The 16,122-nt window shown below is 35.2% G+C and overlaps 1 protein-coding gene across 5 annotated transcripts in view; it reads right to left on the bottom strand.

Moving 5' to 3' along the window:
- Window positions 1-491: 491 nt before the first annotated feature.
- Window positions 492-16,122, bottom strand: part of LOC113498545 (scavenger receptor class B member 1-like) — an 89,415-nt gene continuing 73,784 nt past the window's right edge. For all 5 annotated transcript variants that reach the window (XM_026878581.1, XM_026878582.1, XM_026878583.1 and 2 more), the window contains 9 exons: window positions 14,053-14,144; window positions 13,340-13,503; window positions 11,751-11,895; window positions 6,336-6,536; window positions 5,058-5,285; window positions 4,489-4,603; window positions 3,576-3,726; window positions 2,557-2,698; window positions 492-2,294 (listed from right to left, as the gene is read on the bottom strand). In XM_026878581.1, coding sequence (XP_026734382.1) covers window positions 1,701-2,294; window positions 2,557-2,698; window positions 3,576-3,726; window positions 4,489-4,603; window positions 5,058-5,285; window positions 6,336-6,536; window positions 11,751-11,895; window positions 13,340-13,503; window positions 14,053-14,144 — 1,832 coding nt within the window. In that variant the 3' untranslated portion in view covers window positions 492-1,700. The remainder of the gene's footprint in view (window positions 2,295-2,556; window positions 2,699-3,575; window positions 3,727-4,488; window positions 4,604-5,057; window positions 5,286-6,335; window positions 6,537-11,750; window positions 11,896-13,339; window positions 13,504-14,052; window positions 14,145-16,122) is intronic.

Genomic DNA, 16,122 nt, shown 5'->3' with positions numbered 1-16,122 from the left:
TTCAGGATGTAAACATCGGATAATACGTAATTTTAAAAGGCCTATCACATTATTATAAGATTACACTTTAAGGCAGTTTGAGTTACTTTACATTACTTTGAATGTAAACTGTCTTTAACCCAATTTTGACTTTGTAAATTTGGTTACAGATGTGGCTATAGACATGATATTTCTACAGACATTAAATCTTTCTCGAATGTATGGAAGTGACAAGCTCAAGTCACGTGACTTATTGAAAGCATATAATTTCCATACAATGAGTTATTTCTATATGACGGGCCTGTTGGTCTAGTGGTTAGTGACCCTGATTGTTATACCGGAGGTCGTGGGTTCGATTCCCGCCCAGGACAAATGTTGTGTGATGAGCATGATCATTTGTTCTGGTGTCTGGGTGTAATTTATCTATAATATGTATGTATTTAGAAATATATAAGTAAGTTTATCAGTTGTCTGGTTACCATAACACAAGCTCTGCTTAGCTTGGGATCAGATAACCGTGTGTGAGCTGTCCCAGGATATATTATTATTATTATATTATTTAACACTTATAGAAATATCATATCGGTTACTCAATGAATACTGACAGTCAGTATGGTTATTGCAAACGGTAATACTTGACTGATAGAAAGAGATAGAACGATTGAAATAGAATACTGTTTGGTTGGTGACTGGAAGGGGTATCGGCCAATAATATAGATGTTTCAAATCATCTGTGCTCGCGGCGCTATGTGTGGGTGCGGTTGACAGCAATTGTGTAATATTGAAGCCTTTATTTGTGTGAGTGTCACACACAAATGAAAGCTGTATTAGTACACGATGTCAATGTGTATTTACAAGGGTTACCCACACATGGAAACTCGCGCAAAGATGAGTCGAATTGACTACAGTATAATGGTAAAAAGACTTGGAAGTGATTTTTAAGTGGAAATTTTCGTTTTTAGATAATTTTAAGTAGATCATTATTGCTATTTAAATAAAGATGGTGTGATTCAATGCGTTCTAAATCTGTCTTTACATAACTATTATTACAGAAGGACAAATCACATATGCTCCTTGTTTACCGCGGGTAATTCCGCGGAGTAAGCTAGTATTATCTAGTCTAAAATTGTATCGCCAAGAATCTTCAAAAACAATGAAAAATAGGAGTAAAAGGGTTTTTCATTCATAATTAACAATTTGATACCTACAAATAATGTATTGGAATTAAAACCAACTTTACTATTACATATGAAAATTATTACAAATTAATTCGGTCATATTCTCTTAAATGTTATTATTGAAATTTACACCGTTCCTTCGCGTTGGAAGTTTCCAGTACCCTTAGAATGCAGTTTCTACACGCAGATTGTAATGGAAACTTGCGTTGCCATGGCAACTGCCTTATAACTAGAAATATTTACAAAAGTAACCTGTAAGCTAAGACTAACAAATTTGAACCTAAGTAACAAGAGTTTTCAAATCCAGTCCCATTTTAAAATCTAGATTGAATGGGATAAATGAGATTATGACGACCCCTACCCACTTATATAACAGGAAAGATTTTTAAATAGAAACTTTAAAATCTAAAGAAGAGGAATTTTGAAAATCTCTTTGATTCACAGCTAAATTATCAGTCGGCATCATGGCAAGATTTCTCGTTAACCTTGGATCCCAAGATCCATCTTATCACCCGGATGCTGCAACAGCACCAGTTTCCTCAATTACCGTTGATTGGTATCTAAATCTTTTAACTTCTCTGACCTGACTGTATCAAAATTCGTTGCTACTAAGTCTGATCCATCATCTAAGATCTCCAAATACTTGCAATCATCTTCACTGTCGCTTTGTTTGATGGCCGAATACCCATTGTCTGAATCGCTTTTGAATCCATCGTGACCCAGATCAGTTAGTTTAGATTCTCGCCTTTCGAAAACATGCTTTACATGGTTCAATTCTTCAACTACCTTATCTTTTACACTTCCAACGGTATCGTAAACTTTTTCACTGAGTTTAGAACTTAAATCTTTGAGTTTTTCACTATGTATTTTTAGTACTGAATGTTTGTTGTCTGATTCTGTGTCTGTATCGCTTAGAGGGATCTCACAGGGAGCGTATATTTGGTCCTTTTCTCTCCAGGAGTTGAAGTCTTGCGGTTTTCTGAACATGACTTTGAAGGTTAGGATGTAGACTGTGGAGAGAATGAAAATGGCGCCCGTGATGAAGAGGAGATACATGGCTCCTTGTTCTACGATGGGTAGGATGTTGAGGTACAGGTTGAAGCGTTGTTTTAGGGATGGTGGGAGCGCGTGCATTCTCTGTGAAAAAAAACGTCATATTATATTTTTATGTTATTCTGAATTGTGAAGTGCACTCTAAAAATTTTGTGGTTCACTTAAAATTATATTGACACTAGATTATACTTCAGAATGCATCCATAACATGATCAAAAATAGAAAACCAACATTATTAAGTAAATTTTCTCTGTCCAGATAGCTTCGCCCAGCTGTTTTTTTTTTATCCTTTAGAACACTTTTCTTTGACTGCCAATTTGTATGATAGAAAAATGGAAATACTTACAATATCAAACCAAAGTAGAGGCAAGTGCATATTAGCGAAGCGTTCAGCGTGTTTGATCGCAGATATATCTCCTAAAGCCATGTTGATTTGGAATTTGGTGCTGACGTCCAGAGGAAGACCAGATTCAGGTTCAATCCAGAAACTGAAAAAAAAGAATCGTTATTAATTATTGAATATTTTTAATTGGAAAAGAATAAATAAATAATAATTGCGGGCAACATCACATACATTGTTCTGACCCCAAAGTATGTTGCTGAAGCACTTGTCTTATGGAATTCAGATACAACGAAGGTACCACAAACACCCAGACCCGAGAAAATGTAGAAATGTGAATTTTTACATTGACCCGACCGGGGATCGAACCCGGGACCTCAGAGCTAGCGACACCTTGAAACCGGTGCGTACGCTACTCGACCACTGATGATGAGTCTTGCAAAACAAACTTTTTGCTTCCAGTCAACAAGCTTGAAAAATAAACATTCTACGATTTAAAAATGCCATTATTAAAGAAACCTTCTTTACTAATTATTATAAGCCAAAAACTAAACTGAGAATGAAAACCAAAACATCTCGAGGAAACCCGGATACCGAATATTTTAGTCAGACAAACCTCTTCCCATAGGGGGAATTCTCTATTCAATGTCAAGAAAACTAAATTTGAAATTAAACAATACAAACTATCGTATACAAAAGCGAAATAATTAATCAATAAAGTGTAAAACAGAGCTCTTCCTCTCTCCTACCATTATATTGTGCCCTACAGGGTCCATAATTGTTCATTGTACCTAAAATTACCACCTTCACTCTATTATTGAAGCAATAAAGTATCGACTATTGGAAGGATTGAGCGTTGATCATCACGCTAGCTCACTGCGGGTTGCCTATTTCAGATTCCACTCTTTGGAATCCAAGTTTCCTCAAGATGTATTTATTCAGTTTCGTCAACGGATTCTTTAGCAATTCATATGCGAATGTCAAGGCATTCAAAGTAAGCTTTAACTTTATCTAAATACACTTACGCAGTCTCGTGCTTTTCTGGATCGGGAGTCAAACCCTCGACTTTGCTGGACAGAACCTTGTTGCCTTTCCAGAAGTGAGGATAGGAGAGTGCAATAGGAAAGCCGTAGTAGCAGTCCGTTACATCAATCAAACCGTCCGGGAGACAGTTGCCTGGAAAGAAACATGCATTATTGGTTAATTTCTTAAAAAAATTAATCTTTTTGAAGCGGTATTTTCAATTGGTTTTATTGAACATCCCGTATTGCAATGACAAGAAAAAAAACATATGAATACCCTTATTTTTTGAGATACCACATATTTTAAAAACCCTCCTGCGTTTTGATTGGTAGGTCCCGCATGATCGGTTAGCAGAAGACCATACATATACACATATGTCGAAAAACATTACCCTCCTTCAGAAGCCGTTGGGTAAAGGAATTTTAGCTTCATCCGTTTGACCCATTGACTTCAAATTAGTTTATAGTGGGTGATAAGAATAATATGCTAATATTATATAGAATTCTAATTAAATAGTTTGACTAGGTGATCTGGCGATCTTCGTAATGACGTTTATGTAAAGTAATGTAAACCTTTCAGGGTATCTCCCAAACGTAGATAAAATCGGTGCAGCCGTTTAGGAGATGTTCAGTGTTATACACGTTTACTGTAAATGCTTTCTTATTTGGCAGCGTTTCCTTAATAATTAATTTATGAATATATGTTTTGTAAAAAAGCGACTGAAGCGTGCTATGTTGTGGAGTTTGTTGCGCCGTTTCTTCTTCACAGCTAGAGCACTTAGGAAGCGGTGAAGGGTGGGCGATACGGGGAGCTGTCTGTGTGACTTTGACGTGCATTTAGTGCTACTTTGTAGCCTATTTTGAATAAATGGATTTTGATTTGTACCTGAATACATATAAAATTAAGCATGCATACCATTTCTACAAAAGCATTTGTTTTCTTCGATGTATTTCCCGTTATCCATCATATTTTCAGGGAAGGTATATTTGTAGCCCTTGAGACCACTCTTTACTCCTTCATCCACAGGAATCTGTTGACAAAGAATATGATTTTTAATAAAATTTGACTTTTATATCAAAAATTGATTTTTCTTATGAAAAAAGATAAAAATGTGGAAAAAATATAATCTGTCTGAAATACACCATATGCTGCGCAAATATTTTTTTTAGTATCAGATGTATGGCAGTGGGGTTAGCAAAGTTAGCAAGATCAAATGCACCGAAGACGATGATATGTATGGTAGTATGGGGTTGTAACCTCACTTGCTAGCAAAAAGCGTACTGGCAAGTGACGTCACATGAGACTTTAAATCACTGTATCCTTTAAACGTTTTGATTACAAGATTAAAAGAAAGAAATATTCTCTATGTACTACTATCTTCTAATTTATTAAAAAAAACTCCCAGTTTTTTTTAGAAATCTGTTTGTCGGTAAATTAACACATGAAAATAGAACAACAACAGTTAAATAATACATTAAACTTACCAAGGGCGCAGCTCTGCACAAACTTTTCCTATAAAACAGGATACTTTCATTCTTCACCACTCCACCCCTGAACTTGGTGCCATCTGAAGCGTACTGCACGTTGGAGCAATGCTTCCCGTGCCATTGAGGCAGGTCTGTGGATCCTCTGTAGGTGTCTATGAGACCAGATACCTGAACGTTGTCAGTTCCAGTGAAAACAGTTTCGTAGTCTCCTTGGAAGTCGTACATCTGTAGACGAAAAATGGATTTTTGGTTAATATTTGTGTTGTTAAAAATATAAAGTTTTTTACGACTTTCGCAGTTAGGAATTTTGATCCTTGTGTCACTCAAATTTCGCAAACATGCATTCACAACTCAGGACAATCACTCGTGGATCACAAATACTTGTCCTACGTGGGGATCGAACTTGCGTCAGAGGCTAGAAGGGTAAAATTGCAGTCTTTTTTTAATGGACTCCTTATCAGTTCTGTAAACTTTAATCTATACTTCTATACTAATATATAAAGCTGAAGAGTTTATTTGTTTGTTTATTTGAACGAAATTAAATTGTCCTGTTTACATCCTTTTCGCGTTATTTGGTTATTTAGCTCTCCAACTATTTGAAAACAGTTTTAAACTCGGTTTATTAATAAAGTATCAAGTTGTTAATAAAATAATAATTGCTATTTTGCACATTTGACATTTAGGTATCTGACAAATCATCATTTAATTCCGTCGCTATAATATCTATTTTTCGTCATCTATATTAATATATAAAGCTGAAAGCTTGTTTGTTTGTTTGAACGCGCTTATCTCAGGAACTACTGGTCCAAATTGAAAAATTCTGTTTGTGTTGAATAGACCATTCATCGAGGAAGGCTTTAGATTATAAACCATCACGCTGCGACTAATAGGAGCGAAGATACAATGGAAAATGTGAAAGAAACAGGGCAGGTATAAATCATAACTTATATCTTCTACCCACCGGGGCGAAGTCGCGGGCAGCAGCTAGTGATCTTTATTTTTGATATTTCAGTAGGTTGTGATTACATTTGATGTCCACTCAAGCATAAGTTACAAATAAGGTTAAAAGTTGATTTGTTTTTAAATGTATAAAGATATAGAAAAAAAAAAACGGAAAAGATGCTAAACAACCGTTGTTGAAATTCACTTAAACGACTTAAAGAATGTGTATATTTTCAGATTATTTCGGATTATTCAAACAATTTTGAAGTAACCTTTAAAGTTTCCTAAAATTTTGACCTATATCTACAATATTCCCATTAAAAAATCACTTACCCGATCAATAAGCCCAAGTTTATCGAAATATATCCATCCTGGCAGGAAGGTGTTCCCCAGGGTCATGAGCTTGGACTCGTACCCCATCATGAACTCCTTAGCTGTCATCTTGGCAATCGGCTGGCTGTCAGTCAGGGTGATTAGGTTGTTGAGACCGAAACGAGTGAACATATCTTTCTGGGAGACCAGGTGGGCAATACTCTGGAATGAAAAGAAAAGTATTTATTAATAACACACATTCTTACTTAAAAAAAAAGACTCCCGTGTCAAGGAGTTTAATCCTTGTGTCGAGAGTTTCACAAACATTCAAGTCACATGCACTAAGACACTCAGACTCAGGACAAGCATTCGTGGATCACAAAAATGTCTTACCCTAAGCGGGGATCGAACCCGCGACACTTCATGCTCATTGGATTCGACGTGGAAACCTCAACCAACGACCTCAAAGACCTGTGTCCCCGTGCAAGCCTTTAAAATGGACCGGGGCTCTTCCCATGAAGTTATCCCGTGATTGAAAGGAGATAAAAATAGTATAGTTTTTATAGAATCGTTTCTATTGAAGAAAACACAATAAGAGCGCCCTAACATAGCTTGTCTGTATATCGCAGCCTATAATAACAAAAGAAGCCCTTCGCATATTAACCACAAAACGAACTATTGCAACGAAAACGTGTTTATTTAAATGCATAATATACAAACATGCATTGCTGTTCAAATATAGTATGCAACTTGGCACCAAAAGGTACAGAACGTGTGACACAAATTAGTGGTTGTATTGCAAATGTATTTATTGTTTAAATCACACTAATATTATAAACGCGAAAGTTTATATGTATGGATGTTTGTTCCTCTTCCGCGCAAAAACTATTTAAGAAATTTATCTATGGATCTGTAAACTTTGTCATGGTGACCTGTACCACTCGGCTATCCAGTGGTACAGATCACCATGACAAAGTTTCTGTACGCCACAATGTCGTAGGTTCGATCCGCGCGTAGGAAACGCGGGAAACGGGAAATGGGACGGAAACGGGGAACGGAGGATTGACGAATCACGATCGAGATTCACGAATGCTTGTCCTGAGTCTGTTTTTTTTTTCTGGGTTTGACATGGTGATCTATACGACATTTTTACAGAAAATATACTATAAGCAAACCAATACATCTTTAACAGCCAAAGCATTTTACGAACTCGATAAGTATTACTGCATTTAATTACCTCCTGATTTGTATTATTATATTTTTAGCTCGAAAGCTCCAAATACCTCACCTACTAGAAAATTATCCAAAAAATAGTTCCTGACAAAAATCTATTCAAAAAACTTAAGCAAGCCTTATTTCCAGAATGTTTTAATGAATGCTACTTGCGTCGCTTGCATCTCGAGCCACGGTTGCGCATTCGCAAGTCCTTGAGTGTTGAAATGCCTATCCTACGTTGAGCAACGACTCTAGGATGCATGTTTCCTAAATACATATGTTAAATACAAGTGTCTTATCATAGGAAGTAGAATTTACTGCCGGTTTATACATGGATCCCGTAGTTATATGTTCTTAAACCCCTACGCAAAAAGAGGTGTGTTGAAATTTTGACGTTTGTCTGTCTGTGGCGTTGTAGTTCCTGAACGGATAGAGCGATTTTAATTTGATTCGTTTTGTATTAAAGAGGATTTATGTGCGAGCGTTTTTAGATATCCATATATAAAAATTGCTGTTCGTTAGTCTCGCTAAAACTCGAGAACGGCTGAACCGATTTGGGTAATTTAAGTGTTGAAATATTTGTAGTAATCCAGAGAAGGTTCAAACGGTGAGAAAATATGGAAGAACTGTAAAATAACCACGAGATCGGGTACAACGCGGATGAAACCGAGGGAACCAGCTGGTATTTGATAAAAATCTATCTAGCCGATTACAAGTTTGGTCGTTAAAGTGGGAAAGACAATGTCTGCAAATATACACAAGTGGAGACTCAAATGATAATGATGGGCACACTGAAATATTATAATGATGACCGATACTTAAAAATTAAGTCACATGCACAAAGACACCCAGACTTAGAACAAGCATTCATGGATTCATTGATAACAATTATGCATGATAACCTATTTCTTCTCGCCATAGAATGTTCGATTTCTGATTTCCAATCTGAGCACTGAAATTATTTCCTCTACTATGACATTACAAAGTATGGTCTTAATTCTGTATCTTTCTATGATCGTATGTCATTATGGATACAGCTTTATAATTCACTAATGATTGATTGAAAATAAGCATGAATCAGTTAGTAATAACGTATCAAATGACCAAGTAACCTTTGAGAAAATATGAAGGCAGAGTCAGCAACAAAAGTTAGTAACATAAAATTTTTATTGACGTCTAAAATAAATGATTAGGAATTTGAAGCAATAGGGATGATGACAATCGAAGAAAAAATCTCATTAGTCCCTCGTTTAGATAATTAAAAAGTATGAGGCACGTATTTTTTCCTTTTTCAGAAACTCTAGAATTGACAAAGTTTATCTGCTTTAAAGTTTAATAGATTGGGCTTGTGACGTAACGATAGAGTAAAATTTATACTCAATCGTAACGTCACGCGTAAGTTTAATTCACTGTAATTTGGTCAATTTATGTTTGCGGGACAAATTAAAAAATACGTATCCATTATTATACAAAAAACTACAAGACGGACACTGTAAAAAAAATTGTCATCATCCCTATTGTAAGTGTATGAATGTTTGTTACGTTTTTACGCAAAAACCACTAAAACGAATTAGACAAATTTGGAAAGCCGATAGTTTTTAACCCAGATTAGCGCATAGGGTTAACGATATTTTAACTCCCAATTTTGCCGTGACATATTTTTTGATTCGTTGCGGGCGAAGCCGCTGACAAAAGCTAGTAAACACATGAAGTCTTTGTGCAAGCGAGACGCCACTACATGAAATAATCTTCCATCTTTCTTCAACAACAGGGTTTTAAATCACAAGTAAGACATATTATCTTTAGATCTGACAGCTTTAACTTTATCATTTAAATCCTAGCTGCCAAAATGATTCCACGAAAACATAAATTCGGGATAAAAAATATCCTATATTTTAATCCTAGTTATAAACTATCTGTGCACCAAGTTTTGTCTAAATCCGTTCAGTGGTTTTTGAGTGAAAAGGGAACAAACATCCATCCAGGCATACTTTCGCGTTTATGGTATTAGTAGGATAATTTATCAATTATATTTTCTCGTTTCCCTTGCTAACTGTACGATGGAACTTTCTGGAGTCGATCAATATCCCCAGCTGAGATTTAGCAAGACATTTCGAACGGTTTACCTTGGCTACACCTTACTTAAAACCTTAATAGGTAATCTTACACATTTCTACGCATATTAGGAACTACCAAATCCGGTAAATTTTATCGCTTTTCAAACCGGAAAAGCAGAGCGTGAATTTTAAACGAAATTTAATTGACAGCATTCCTTTCTATGGTGGCCTTGCGGTTCTGTGTAAGGGTTTGGATGTAAGAGGTTGGAGGTTCGATAAATAATAAATAAATGCGGACAACATCACATACATTGTTCTGAACCCAAAGTAAGTTGCTAAAGCACTTGTGTTATAGAATTCAGATACAACGAAGGTACCACAAACACCCAGACCCGAGACAATGTAGAAATGTGAATTTTTACATTGACCCGACCGGGGATCGAACCCGGGACCTCAGAGCTAGCGACACCTTGAAACCGGTGCGTATGCCACTCGACCACGGAGGTCGTCAAAATGCGATTCTAATCCAGGCTGTATAACTAGAGCAATAAATATTAATGTTTATGCCTATTTGATTTAAGGAGCTATATCATCATCATCATCATCATCAGCCAAGGCTAGGAGGTGGAGAGTCATATGGCCAGCAGTCAATTTCTCTTGAATAACGAGTCTTTCTTTGTTTGTGCTTTTCTCCGTAAATTTGTATCTCCTTTTTTATTCCTGAATAAATGATTTTACTACCTGTTGTCACATACCCATCACAACACACTTACACCAAAACAAGCACCACACACAAATAAAATAATCACACACCAAATACAATATCAAACAGACATCACACACACACACACTCACATACACACTACATAATAACACTGCACTAACAGTAACTTTTCATTATATTTTTATTTTATTTTTCTTTAGTTTAATACCGGCTAGAATATTGTAACAATTACCGGCAGTACATTTTAATTTTGATTTAAATATTACAAACCTTAATATGTTATTTTTTGATCATAACACGTGCAACAATTTTGTCTTCTATTAAGATTAGGGACCAGAACTGTCTTTTCTAAACACAGGCTATTCTTATTATCTCGGATTAATATTATCTCTGTGCCTGCCTATACTGTCATAAAACTACTCTGTCATGTAATCTAGTCCTAGTTACACAATAAATAATTATGTAAAATTATGTAATTATTATTCTAATCTATTACAAACGGTGAGACACATAAAAATACGTGAAACAATCGTTCTTTATGGGACGATGCCTTTGCCTAAAAGTGACATATTTATGAATTTATATCCTATGTTATTATGGTCCTATTATCACCCTTTTATGAATATATAAAGGTTACGAAACACAGTCATTGGTATACGTTCAAAAGTAAATTAATTATAAGCTACTTAGACACACATATTGCTAATTAGGTATAGTCAACCTATTGGTAATTCAACTTTCAGTTTCGAAAGTTAACTTTTGCGGTATTTTAAACAATAGTTTATCATGATTGAAAGTTGTGGAATATTATATATTACTGGTTGTCCCAACAAACCTTGTTTCCCATACAAATAAGTTCTAGGAAATATAAAAAAAAATATGGGGTTGTGAAAAATAGATGTCCGATGCTCAGACCTAACCAAGCACACAAAATTCCATAAGAATCGGTCGAGACGTTTCGGAGGTATTCAATTACGAACACCGTGACACGAGAATTTTATATATTTGATATGAAACTTAGGAGTTAGGACTCGTACCTAATAAATAAAAATAATCAGTGATACATAATCTAAATAAAATTAGCATCCTCCTCTCTTTTACATTGCCGTGCCCTACAGGGTCCATAGTATGCTTATTATTAATAATAATATAATATATGCGGACAACATCACATACATTGTTCTGAACCCTAAGTAAGTTGCTAAAGCACTTGTGTTATGGAATTCAGATACAACGAAGGTACCACAAACACCCAGACCCAAGACAATGTAAAATTGTGAATTTTTACATTGACCCGACCGGGGATCGAACCCGGGACCTCAGAGCTAGCGACACCTTGAAACCGGTGCTCACGCCACTCGACCACGGAGGTCGTCAAATTATAATCTAACACTTTTCTACATATGGAGAGCAATACAAATATTGACTATTGAAACTTACCAATAACGCAATATGAGGTAGATACAACGTGTCATTCTCCTTGTGTCCTTCAGATAGCTCCTCAACCCAAGTCAGGGGGTGTCGTGGAATCGCTGATAGCGTGTGATTATCATTGAATTTTGTAACTTCATGCTCCAAAAATTCTCTGGAAAAATATAGTTCAGATTTATTATAAAAAGAAAAGATTACTTAGAGATGAATGTTAAAATGCGCTAAAATCGCACGGTTCTATATTTTTTTACATAGTGTATCTAAGTAAAAATTATTCAGCAATTCATAACATTTTACATGTTGTTAACGTAGTAACTACAAAAGTATAAATGGATACTTCAATATCTATACTTCTATACTCTATACTAATATGTAAAGCTGAAGAGTTTGTTTGTTTCTTTGTTTGAACGCGCTAATCTCAGAAAGTACTGGTCCGAATTGAAAAAATACATATGTTTGTGTTGAATAGACAATTCATCGAGCAAGGCTTTAGGCTATAAACCATCACGCTTCGACTAATAGGAGCGAAGATACAATGGAAAATGTGAAAAAAACAGGGCAGGTATAAATCATAACTTATCCTCGGGGACGAAGACGCTAGTCTTTTATAAGCGGTACTCAAAAAATCTTTTGTTATTTAAATAAACGTTTCTATTTTTAAGATTAAAGTCAAAGTCAAATTCTTTATTTCAATAAGACCAGTATATGACTCTTTTGAACGTCAAACAATTTATATAAACAATATTAAAATCTAGTGTCAGTCTGTCGGTCAGTGTCCTATTGAAGCTACCGCTCGTTCGGAAGGTAGATTCTCATGGAGAAGAACGAGCAAGAAACTCCATGGTTACATATCAATTCCATCCACCTAGGTTTTCCTATGCCCTATGTGATACTGTGTTACAGTAACATGTGTTGTGTTGTCAAATAGACAGTCGCTCTGTAACATATGGGGCTGCTGTCGGTAAGACTGGAAGCCGACACCAACATGACTTGGAAAACAGCTCAAATATAATGATGTACATTTTGAACCTAGGAAGATGATTATTAATACTAGCTTCTACACATAATGTTAATAACTGACTATACGTTGAAGCAATTATTTGCAAAAGGAAATATGTAATTAGAATGGAAAATATGTAATTAATGAAAATAATTGTGGTATGAGTAGTAATTTTTTATAATTTTCGTTGTTTAAATTGCTTATCCTTTTTGTATTGTTGTTGTTTTATAATACGCTTATTATGGCTATGTAAAACCTCGTTGTCCGTCCATCTGGCATTTTTTTTATTGTGAACGCTTTAAGTTCTAAACCGCTATACCGATTTCGATGAAAAAATACGAATTCCATATTTTTTGGACATCTATCTGCCGGGCTAAACAGATATTTTGTCGTCAATTATCATTTAACTTCTATCTGAAGAATAAATATGGCCCTTTGACATAGTTTCTATACAAAAGCTGTCAAAACGTCAAACATATATAATCGTCGAATAAAAGTTATCAGGTGATTCAAAAATTAGAGTTATATATATCTTTTATCTATAGATGTATTTAATTCCAAAGAACATCATATTTTTTGAAATAATCAAAATACAAACCTGTAGACATAAGGCCCGACCTCCTTGACCTTGACCTTGTCATCGATCCCCGCCATATACTCTTCAGCATTCGTTATGTTGAAGAGGTACACTTTCGTATACAACTCCACTTCCGGTTTCCGCCACATTTCGAAAATTTCCCCGCCGTCGCTAAGCATGGCTTTCTGTTAAGAAAGAGAAAAAAATATGAAAAAACGTTTTTGTTAGAGGTCTGTGGTAGTTAGGTTAAAAAAGAAGGCTCCCGTTCTAAGAATTTAATCCTTGTGTCGCTGGAGGTTTCACAAACATTCAAGCCACATGCACAAAGACACCCAGACTCAGGAAAAGTATGGATCACAGAAATGCCTCTTTTACGCAGGGATCGAACCCATGACACGTGAATTTGGACTAGTGAACTTACCCACTCGGCTATCCGAGTTTTCAGATAATAGTTTTTGAGTGGTACAATTAATGGATTCGTTAGTAAAATGTTGTAGGTTTGACGACAATACCAATTTCAAGACACCTAAAAATTTTAAATCCTAAAATGACATTGACAATTATTGAAAAATATATTGCGAAAACAATAGTCAAAAATGTGATAATTCTTTCAATGGTAATTTTGCTGGGTAATAAGTAACAAGAAAGAAACAGACACAAGAAAAATAAACCTTATTCGTCTTAACATAAAGGTCTTTTTCTTCAATTATATATTTTGCGAATGATAAACTTACTTGGGCGAAGAAAAAGTCGTACGGTTTGACGAACAGAATGAAACAGCCAGCTGATAGGGCGAAGAATCCCAACATCAGCAGAATGAACAGACCTGAAACAAAGAGACATAAATATTCGATTAAACTAGCTGACCCAGCAAACGTTGTTTTGCCTAATTAATTATTTCTAGTTGTATGTATTTCTTAATGCCACATTATAAAAAAAATAAAAAATAAAATTTCGTCCAAAAAATAAAATATATTTTTTCAGTGTGAGCAACCCTTGACACGTATGAAAAATAGATGTTAGTCGATTCTCAGACCTACTTAATACGCATATAAAATTTGGTAAAAATCGGTTAAGCCGTTTCGGAGGAGTACGGTAACTAACATCGTGAAACGGGAATTTATATATTAGACTAGCTGTTGCCCGCGACTTTGTCCGCGTGGTTAGGAGTATTCAATACAAAAAAAGAATTTTACAATTTGAACCAGTAGTTCCTGAGATTAGTGCGTTCAAACAAAGAAACAAGCAAACTCTTCAGCTTTATATATTAGTATAGATTATATTATACTATACATACAAGAACTAGCTGTTGTAGATATATAATTTGAATTTTAGCAAATTTTTTCAATTCAATTTTTCAGCGCAATGCCCATGCAGAGTCGCATTGGGCCGAAAAAATCATTGAAATAGGATTTCTGAAAGTGTCGTTTGCAATAATCATTTTTATCGGCAATACACTTTAAGTATTTTGTTATTTTAAGAAATATATTGAAACATTACATTTTTGTTCTAAAAAATAAGAAATTTATATTTTAGTAAAATATAAATAGTCCTGTTTACATCCTTTTCGCGTTATTTGGTTATTTACCTCTTCAACTATTTGAAAACAGTTTTAAACTCGGTTTATTAATAAAGTATCAAGTTGTTAATAAAATAATAATTGCTATTTTGCACATTTGACATTTAGGTATCTGGCAAATCATCATTTAATTCCGTCGCTATAATATCTATTTGTCGTCATCTATATTAATATATAAAGCTGAAAGCTTGTTTGTTTGTTTGAACGTGCTTATCTCAGAAACTACTGGTTCAAATTGAAAAATTATTTTTGTGTTGAATAGACCATTCATCGAGGAAGGCTTTAGGCTATAAACCATCACGCTGCGACTAATAGGAGCGAAGATGCAATGGAAAATGTGGAAAAAACAGGGCAGGTGTAAATCATAACTTAATCTTCTAACCACGCGGACGAAGTCGCGAGCAACAGATAGTCCAATATAAACGAGATTTTGCGTACAATTCAACGAAACATTTTTTATACTTTAAAACTATTTTTTGAAAATCATTTCTACTAAATGTATGTATTAAGAATCACTTCTTTAATTCCATGTATAATATATATATATATATATATGTATATATAGTCCTCCTTATCGTTTTCGATAACGGCGACCCTTGGCAATTCACCTCCTAGCGTGAGCCCTGATGTGACTGGCTAGACCGAGTTTGAATCTAAACACTCGGTCGCAAGCGCTGCAGTAAAGTTGACCCGCAGAATGGAGAGTATAGGTGTACGACGGCTTAGGCCTCTCTTTTCGGGCTTGGCGCTTTTCGTCTAGCTTCTGGAGTCGTTTTACATCGAACGACTTGACGTTTTCAAAAACAGTTTTGCGCCAAGAGGACCCTATTTAATGCAAGCCTCTCCCAGTCCTTAGGATCAATAGCGCGAACCTTCAGATGTATAATAGAGAATATTCTAATCTAAATGTGATTCTATGCATGGATTTGTATTCACGAGGTAAGACTTTGATTCTAATGGAGGCAACACCAATGTGACTTTTCAAAGTTATTACTTTCTTGATTAATTTAAGATCGTGAGGAAACCTGGATGCGTTTTTGGGTACGAAACAGAAAGAAAGATATTGAGATATAATATAATTTTAAGACAATTAAATAAAAACTACACAGCCAAAGTGTATATAGTGAAAGTTTGTTTGTTGCTCTTTCACGCAAAAACCACTGAACGGATTTAGACGAAACTTCGTACACAGATAGTTTATAATCCGAATTAACACATAGGACAG

This window comes from Trichoplusia ni, chromosome 11, assembly GCF_003590095.1.
Source record: "Trichoplusia ni isolate ovarian cell line Hi5 chromosome 11, tn1, whole genome shotgun sequence".
Taxonomy (NCBI): domain Eukaryota; kingdom Metazoa; phylum Arthropoda; class Insecta; order Lepidoptera; family Noctuidae; genus Trichoplusia; species Trichoplusia ni.
The sequence above is the reverse complement of the archived record's forward strand: the minus strand, read 5'-3'. Positions and strand labels throughout refer to the sequence as shown.